Source organism: Cherax quadricarinatus, chromosome 66, assembly GCF_038502225.1.
Source record: "Cherax quadricarinatus isolate ZL_2023a chromosome 66, ASM3850222v1, whole genome shotgun sequence".
In the NCBI taxonomy this organism is placed as follows: domain Eukaryota; kingdom Metazoa; phylum Arthropoda; class Malacostraca; order Decapoda; family Parastacidae; genus Cherax; species Cherax quadricarinatus.
Window position 1 is genome coordinate 14,345,921 of NC_091357.1, and position 9,878 is coordinate 14,355,798.

The following is a 9,878-nucleotide window of genomic DNA, read 5'->3' on the forward strand; positions in this document are numbered from 1 at the left end:
AAATATGCAAAAAAAAAACGTAGATCTAGTTTTGTAGCACTACACATGTGAAAGTAGATCTGCTTGGACCGTTTATGGGTTAAATACATACAGTACAATTTTTATTTCATTATATGGTATAAATAATGTAATTTTCATGAAATAAAACATTGGTACATGATGTTGTTACTCCAAGCATTGTACACGTGCATATACGCACTCATGCACATACATATACACATACATACAATAATATAGACAGTTGACTGAGTATGACAATAGTCTGTTTTTTCTTAACTTCAGTTTCAAAGTTATGGATGGACTGGAAGACAGCATTGCAAAGTGTATTGATTTTGGCCAGATACATGACCGCTTCCAGTTGTTGTCATGTCTAGAACTCAGTGTAATGGATCAAGGTGAGTTGCTCTGATTGTAGACATTAGTATACTATTAACAGAGATCATGAATCTGCACCTATATTTGGGGGGATTGAGCTAGAACTTTTAGACCCTGCATCTTAACCATTGTCATGGTACTGTAGATGATGGGTTCACACACAAGTTAAGCACTGTTGGATTTGGCCAGTAACTGGCTAGGTGGCCTCATGGATGTTACCTCTGTTGGTCATGGATGTCAAGTGTCAGAAAGCCATGAGCTTCCAGACACTTGACATCCATACCTGTTTACCAACCAGTGTAACGAGTCTTTAACCCCATGAGCTTTTTTGTGTGTTCTGTACATTCATATATAGAGTTCATATAAATGGCCTAAAATTTGGTAATTTGATAGTATTTTGAAATTTCTCTTGCAAAGATGGGGATCAGCATCATGGTAATCAAAGCTAAAAGGAGATAATATTCTTTGTACTGTGTCCAAGATGATTTTTGCCAGGCAAATTTTATTTATAGTAACATAATTTGTCTTGTTTGTTTCATTTTTTTATGTAGTACAGTAGGTCCAGGTAAGGACTTCATCTGGTAAATATATTAGTAAATTTGTATGTCTTTTTTATTGAAAGATCTGAAAGTAAAGAATTTGAATTTTATAGAATTAATTAATTAATGCATTTCTCTCTCCTTTCAGTTACAAGAAAGTCTTCAGATAAAGTGCCTACTAAATCAGATATGTATAGAAATTATCAACTTTCAAATGTCAGTAACACTGGTGTCTCCATTGACAGTATATGTCAAGTTGGTATTTCAAATTTAATGGCCACAACAGCCAAAGAGTCTGATGAAATTACAAATAATCACAGATTCTCTCCAATCAGCAATCAAAAGTCTCTTGGGAGCAGCTCAGAAACCCTTATGCAAGTAAATGGAAACTTCAGAGAAATTGGATGGAGCGACAAGAGAACTTCCATAGAAACTTCAGATGCTCAAGTGACCTTCCTAAGAGAAATTAACTCTTGTGGAATCCCAAATGAAGAGATTAACTCGACTGGGGAAAATTTTTTTTGTGACACACATTTAGGCCAATTTGAAAGCAGTTTCCCAGTTTGTAGTAATAAATTTAGTAGCTTAAAATTGACCAACGATTTTCTCAACCCTGAAATGGAAAGTCAGGCCAGTTGTATATCAGAAGAAAAGACAAATTCACAGCAGCTTCAATTTGAAAATAAATTAAATGTGCAGTGTTATAATGATGATGAAGATTGCACTTTAAATATCGAGTCAGTTATGAGTACAGACATCCAGCTACAAGCAGAACAGTTTTCTTCATTAAGATTAGCTCCATCAGATACATCGACCAAGCTCAGTGAAGATTCTTTTATATTCAGCCCCAGTCTTAAACATTCAGAAAACATTGATTTACAAGTACCAGATACAGTTGAGGTAAGGAAACTTTTATCTCACTTTAAGTTTTATATCCTTGAAAAGATAAATGCAATTATTTGTAAGTACCAGGTGACCCTTTCAGATATTTTGTGCACCCATCATTTATGACCTCTTTAACTTTTTGATCATTGTTTTCTTAATTCTTTCCTTATCACCACATACTGATCACAGCATTAGATAATTTTAAGTTTTGGATTTTTGTTGATGGTACTATAATTACATATGCAGTATGTAGCAACAGGAACAGAGCTAAGCTTATGGCATCCTGTCTGATATTTAATTCATCCTTTATTATATTAAGTTTGCAGTAGGTGCTGCTTTTACTACCTCATTTAATTCTAGTGTTCTAAAACTATGAAGAACTACTTTATAGTATTCTTTCATTGTGTCTTCACTTTTAGTTTATTTTTATGGCTGCTCATTTTCCCTGTTGATAGGTCTAGGAAATTCCAAATTCGAAATTCCAAAATTTATTTCTTTGCATAACATACAATGTGTAGTTTACATGTAGTAAAATATTATTAAGCATAAAGAAAGCTACTAGCATACATGAGCATTTTGAGCAGACTAATCCTAATGCTTACACACTACATAAAACTAGACACAAGGTTATGGAGTGGTGCATTTTAATTATACAGTAATACAAAATGAGGGGGTGGCAAAAAATTTTAATTAATACAATTTATAGTGGAGGGCTGCAAACAAAAAATAAAAAGTACAATTTACATAGTACAATTTTAATTGTTTATTAATACTTAATTTAGTGTTCTTAAGTTAATTGTCAGTTCTTCATATTCATGGCTCAAAAGGCAAAATGAAAGCTTTTCCTTTTAAATTTAGTAATATATACAGGAGAAGGGGTTACTAGCCCCTTGCTCTCAGCATTTTAGTCACCTCTTACGACATGGCTTACGGAGGAAGAATTCTCTTCCACTTCCCCATGGAAATTCTTCTTCTTTTAAAAGATATTAAATGTGGTCATCATATCTCTTCTTTTCCTCTTATCCGCCAAAGATAGAATAATGAATATCATAGGCCTTTCTTCATATATTACGCCTGTGTGTGTACTCATCTATTTGTGGTTGCAGGGGTTGATTCTCAGATACTGGCCATGCCTCTTTTACTTGCCACTTTTGAGATTCACTCTATCTTAGCCTCGTGAGCCTTGTTGTACCTTCTGTTAGAATTAGGTATATAGTCTGGTTCGATCACTTTCTCCCCAAGATCATTCTACTTCCCAACCACTCTCAGACTGAAGAAATACTTCCTAACATCCCTGTGGCTCATCTGTGACTAACTTCCAGGAGTATCTCCGCGTTCCTGTGTCTCACAGGAACTCGGGCATACTCCTGTCCCTGTTTACCTTATCAATTTCATGAGTATTTTGTATGTTCCCACTGGTTCTGTCCTCTAGTGTCATTAGATTTAATTCCATTGGCCTCTCCTTATAGCTGATGCCCCATAGCTCAAGAACAAGCCTTGTTGCAGAATTCTGTATTATCTCCAGTTTTTAAACATGCTTGTTCAGGTGCAGATTTCATACTGGTTCTGCATGCTACAAGATGGGCCTAATGCACGTATAAAAGTCCCAGAATGATGATTGCCTGAATGTATTTTTTTCTTTCAACTTTTTTAATTTATTTTGCTCATAACTCAAGTGTGCCTCATCCAGTCAGCCTCAGATTTTAATCACTGGTGTATGGTAAGAGGACAAAATTCATGAAGCAATTGTTGATATTTCTGTAGGTTACAAGATGATTCTTTTCAAATTGCTTGTTCTCTCTAGGCCGAAGTATTGCTATGCATTAACAGCGCCTTTCAAGGCAGGTAAAATTGAAATTACTGACCTAAAGAATGTACGATAAAACACTTAACCCTTAAATGGTCCAAACGTGTATATACGTTTTTTCAACATTTGATAGTATGTAAAAAAATGTAGATCTTCTTTCTTGTTTTACATTTAAAAATGTGTAAAAAAAACTTTTACCTACATTTTTTTTTTTTTTTTTTTTTTTTTTTGTTATTTTTGAAAATATGTAAGAAAACGTAGATCTACTTTTGGAGCACTACGGATTTGAACGCCGATCTGTTTGGACCGTTTAAGGGTTAAATTACCGGGAACGGTTTAGGTTCCTTGATTTGTATTCACTGAAACACAGGCAAGAGAGATGCACGATAATATACACTCAGAAAATTCTGGAGGGATTAGTACCAAATTTGCAAATGAAAATCACTCCCTACAAAAGCAAAACACTCGGCAGGCAGTGCAACATCCCACCAATGAAAAGCAGGGAATCCACGAGTATGCTAAGTTTCAACACAGTCAGTGTCATGGGCCCAAGACTGTTCAGCTGCCTCCCAGCATACATAAGGGAGATTACTAATAGACCCCTGGTTGTCTTCAAAAAGGCGCTGGATAGGCACCTAAAATCAGTACCTGACCATCCGAGCTGTGGTTCGTATGTCGAATTATGTGTGGCCAACAGTAATAGCCTGGTTGATCTGGCCATGGTCCATGAGGGATGGTCACAGACCTGGCCCCTGCGGCCAGGTTATCATCCTATCCCTATCCAGTTTTTCTAAATGCCCAAATCACTTCAGCAACAATAATATCCTCTAAATTTTTGTATAAATGAAGTTAAAAAATTTTTTTGTTTTTAGTACAAGTTACATCAATTGTGTATTTTTCTTACAGTGTGTTAACATTCCTAAAGACTGGGATTTGTTAGGAGCTCGTCCAAAATTGCCTGCTTTTGCTCCTCTTCCTAGCACACAAGAATTTGGGAAAGAATTAGACTTGTCAACTCTGAAGAGAAGTGTATCTGCTGTCAGTCTTCAGTCAAGTAGTTCAAGTGTGACCAGTTCACTACTGCCATCTAAGTTGTCTGCTTGTATGTATAATATTTAATGAAGCATGCTTGTAGATTTTGAAGTGATGTTTTTATCTTGAGTCCATTGTTATAACATATTCTTTCTTTCTTTTAACACACCGGCCGTATTCCACCGAGGCGGGATGGCCCAAAAAGAAAAACAAAAGTTTCTCCTTTTACATTTAGTAATATATACAGGAGAAGGGGTTACTAGCCCCTTGCTCTTGGCATTTTAGTCGACTCTTACAACACGCATGGCTTACGGAGGAAGAATTCTGTTCCACTTCCCCATGGAGGTAAGAGGAAATAAACAAGAACAAGAACTAGTAAGAAAATAGAAGAAAACCCAGAGGGGTGTGTGTATATATATGCTTGTACATGTATGTGTAGTGTGACCCAAGTGTAAGTAGAAGTAGCAAGATGTACCTGAAACCTTGCATGTTTATGAGACAGAAAAATGGACACCAGCAATCCTACCATCATGTAAAACAATTACAGGCTTTCGTTTTACACTCACTTGGCAGGACGGTAGTACCTCCCTGGGCGGTTGCTGTCTACCATCCTACTACCTAGTTATAACATATTCATAAACACTTAATCAATATTTGTATCTTGGTTATGTTGTAATATTTTATAAACATTAGTCAGTGAACAGATAAGTCCCACATGTAAAATAGAATCTGGACTAGAAAGGATCTGGTTTGTATTGACTCAGATTGAGTCATACATATGGAATGTCAGATAGTTATTTTTTGTTTTATGTGTAATGTGATCTGTAGCAGCTCACCAAGAATTGTTTGAGCTCAGGGTTAATATTTGTATTGAGTGTTTTGTATACAGGAGGGCCCCACTTATACAACAAATTAAGTTTCAGGCTATTACTGTAAAGCATAAATCACTGTCAAGTGAAACACAGCTTTTTTTCACTTTCAATTCCATATAAAACTCTGATAGCATGTTTACACTGTCATATATTGAGTGAGCGTTAGAGCTAGGCCTAAAAAATGCATTTAGAGTACACACATTACTTACCTTAAAATATTTTCATCCTTAGCTTATAGTGAGTGGCGAATATATTTATTGTAGGAAGTCTGAATAAACGAAGAATGGGTATAATTGAAAACTGCTGCATTAGCGAAACTGTAAAATGAAGTGCTGTAAAGCGGGCCTGCCTGTATGTAATATGCATAGTAGAATGTGTGGATGCTTTGTACATAAGTAAGTGAAATGTTTGGATGAGCGCACAGGGTAATGTTCACTCAAGGATAAACAAAGCTAGACTGGCTCACAGCGCCTGCCGCACAGGCGCGGGCAGGCGGACAGGTCTGGTATGCCGACTGAAATACGGGGAACAGGCCGAAACTCGGGACAAAATTTAGCTGAAAAGAGCGGCTGAAACTCGGGGTTCCACTGTGCATGCAAGTGTAGTGTGACCTAAGTGTAAGTAGAAGTAGCAGGATGCACCCGAAATCTTGCATGTTTATGAGACAGAAAAGACACCAGCAATCCTACCATCATTTAAAACAATTACAGGCTTCAGTTTTACACTTACTTGGCAGGACAGTAGTACCTCCCTGGGCAGTTGCTGTCTATTGACCTACTACTTAGGTGGTATTATTATTATTCTTCTTTCAACACACCGGTCATATCCCACCGAGGCGGGGTGGCCCAAAAAAGAAAAACGAAAGTTTCTCTTTTTAAGTTTAGTAATTTATACAGGAGAAGGGGTTACTAGCCCCTTGCTCCTGGCATTTTAGTCGCCTCTTACAACACGCATGGCTTACAGAGGAAGAATTCTGTTCCACTTCCCCATGGTGATAAGAGGAAATAAACAAGAACAAGAACTAGAAAGAAAATAGAAGAAAACCCAGAGGGGTGTGTATATATATGCTTGTACATGTATGTGTAGTGTGACCTAAGTGTAAGTAGAAGTAGCAAGATGTACCTGAAATCTTGCATGTTTAAGAGACAGAAAAAAGACACCAGCAATCCTACCATCATGTAAAACAATTACAGGATTCCATTTTACACTCACTTGGCAGGACAGTAGTACCTCCCTGGGCAGTTGCTGTCTATTAACCTACTACCTAGGTGGTATTATTATTATTATTATTATTTATTTTATTTTTAAAAGTGGCTGTTGATTATTACTGCTATTATTATTATTTTATTTTAATTTAACATTTTTAGCTATATTCTCAAACATTATGTAGCTTGTCTTTTTTTTTTTTTTTTTTTTTTCAACAAGTCGGCCGTCTCCCACCGAGGCAGGGTGACCCAAAAAAAGAAAGAAAATCCCCAAAAAGAAAATACTTTCATCAACATTCAACACTTTCACCACACTCACACATTATCACTGTTTTTGCAGAGGTGCTCAGAATACAACAGTTCAGAAGCATACACATATAAAGATACACAACACATCCCTCCAAACTGCCAATATCCCAAACCCCTCCTTTAAAGTGCAGGCACTGTACTTCCCATTTCCAGGACAAGTCCGACTATATGAAAATAACCGGTTTCCCTGAATCTCTTCACTAAATATTACCCTGCTCACACTCCAACAGATCGTCAGGTCCCAAGTACCATTCGTCTCCATTCACTATCTAACACGCTCACGCACGCTTGCTGGAAGTCCAAGCCCCTTGCCCACAAAACCTCCTTTACCCCCTCTCTCCAACCCTTTCGAGGACGACCCCTACCCCGCCTTCCTTCCCCTATAGATTTATATGCTTTCCATGTCATTCTACTTTGATCCATTCTCTCTAAATGACCAAACCACCTCAACAACCCCTCATCTGCCCTCTGACTAATACTTTTATTAACTCCACACCTTTTCCTAATTTCTACACTCCGAATTTTCTGCATAATATTTACACCACACATTGCCCTTAAACAGGACATCTCCACTGCTTCCAACCGTCTCCTCGCTGCTGCATTTACCACCCAAGCTTCACATCCATATAAGAGTGTTGGTACTACTGTACTTTCATACATTCCCTTCTTTGCCTCCATAGATAACGTTTTTTGACTCCACATATACCTCAACGCACCACTCACCTTTTTTCCCTCGTCAATTCTATGATTAACCTCATCCTTCATAAATCCATCCGCCGATATGTCAACTCCCAAGTATCTGAAAACATTCACTTCTTCCATACTCCTCCCCAATTTGATATCCAATTTTTCTTTATCTAAATCATTTGATACCCTCATCACCTTACTCTTTTCTATGTTCACTTTCAACTTTCTACCTTTACACACATTCCCAAACTCATCCACTAACCTTTGCAATTTTTCTTTAGAATCTCCCATAAGCACAGTATCATCAGCAAAAAGTAACTGTGTCAATTCCCATTTTGAATTTGATTCCCCAAAATTTAATCCCACCCCTCTCCCAAACACCCTTGCATTTACTTCCTTTACAACCTCATCTATAAATATATTAAACAACCATGGTGACATTACACATCCCTGTCTAAGACCTACTTTTACTGGGAAATAGTCTCCCTCTCTTCTACACACCCTAACCTGAGCCTCACTATCCTCATAAAAACTCTTTACAGCATTTAGTTACCACCTATTCCATATACTTGCAACATCTGCCACATTGCTCCTCTATCCATTCTATCATATGCCTTTTCTAAATCCATAAATGCAATAAAAACTTCCCTACCTTTATCTAAATACTGTTCACATATATGCTTCAGTGTAAACACTTGATCTACACATCCCCTACCCACTCTGAAACCTTGCTCATCCGCAATCCTACATTCTGTCTTACCTCTAATTCTTTCAGTTATAACCCTACCGTACACTTTTCCTGGTATACTCAGTAAACTTATTCCTCTATAATTTTTACAGTCTCTTTTGTCCCCTTTCCCTTTATATAAAGGGACTATACATGCTCTCTGCCAATCCCTAGGTACCTTCCCCTCTTTCATACATTTATTAAACAAAAGTACCAACCACTCCAACACTATACGTATACCCCCCTGCTTTTAACATTTCTGTCATGATCCCATCAGTTCCAGCTGCTTTACCCCCTTTCATTCTACGTAATGCCTCACGTACCTCCCCCACACTTATATTCTGCTCTTCTTCACTCCTAAAAGATGGTATACCTCCCTGACCAGTGCATGAAATTACTGCCTCTCTTTCTTCCTTAACATTTAAAAGTTCCTCAAAATATTCTCGCCATCTACCTAATACCTCCATCTCTTCATCTACTAATCAGGATTAATTGCAAGTTTATTAGTTGACTTTTATTGTTGAGGTTAACAAGATCTGGATTGGGAATGATGCAGGTAGTGTTGTCCACAAATAAGACTGGTTTAAGTTGTCAAGGTGTTTCATAGGACATTGATATAAAGTTGTCCTAGGATGCTGCCCTGTGACACCACTATGTTGTTGGATTGAGTAGATGAACTGGTATCATTATATAGTTATGTGCTGAAGTCTGTTGAAGTAGGCTTTATGTAGAAGAGTGTTTGGCCTCTCATTCCTGCTGTAGTTTATAAGGTAAGATGTTGTATCACCAGCTACAGAAGTGCTACTGTATTGTATTTTTGCATATTACTGTAATTATTATTATTTTTTGTTGCTATTATTATTTGTTTGTGGTTGTGGAATAGTTCTATTGTACTTTAGCTTAATTTAAAATAGATATTTAAATAAAAAGTAATTTCTAGGCACTATTTCCTAATTCAGTTGTATTATTTTAAGTGTTTATGGAGGAAGACGTAGAGGTTACTCACATCCACAACCCATCATTCTTCTATGTTCAACGTAAAATTGATTGTGATAAGTTGAAGAAGCTCTTCAGAATGATTAATACAAAACCTAAGAAAAAGTTACCACAAAACTTAATCCCCAGTGTTGGTGAGTTTATTCTTTTATTGGGTATCCTTGATAAGGTAATAAGTGTATTTATGCCTTATTTCTTGTAATGACTTCTTGATAGGTAGTGTGTTACATAGGAGTGAGTGGAGAAGACTAGTTTTTTGGGACTTGATGAGTTGTTGGAGTGTGAGCAGGGTAATATTTTGTTAAGGGATTAAGGGAAACTAGTTAGCATTGTACTTCCCACCTCTAGGTGGGAAGTACAATGCCTGCACTTTAAAGGAAGGGTTTGGGATATTGACTGTTTAGAGTGATGTCCTTTTTTTTTTGGGGGGGGGGGAGGGGAGGT

General features: G+C 37.1%; 1 protein-coding gene across 3 annotated transcripts in view; it reads left to right on the forward strand.

Annotated features, from left to right (window-relative positions):
* The window catches only part of LOC128704109 (RING finger protein 17), a 297,172-nt gene that overhangs the window by 197,213 nt on the left and 90,081 nt on the right, over positions 1-9,878 (forward strand). For 2 of the 3 annotated variants that reach the window (XM_070099112.1, XM_070099114.1), the window contains 4 exons: positions 283-395; positions 1,063-1,814; positions 4,513-4,708; positions 9,413-9,568. In XM_070099112.1, coding sequence (XP_069955213.1) covers positions 283-395; positions 1,063-1,814; positions 4,513-4,708; positions 9,413-9,568 — 1,217 coding nt within the window. The remainder of the gene's footprint in view (positions 1-282; positions 396-1,062; positions 1,815-4,512; positions 4,709-9,412; positions 9,569-9,878) is intronic. The other variant, XM_070099113.1, reaches the window with a different exon arrangement.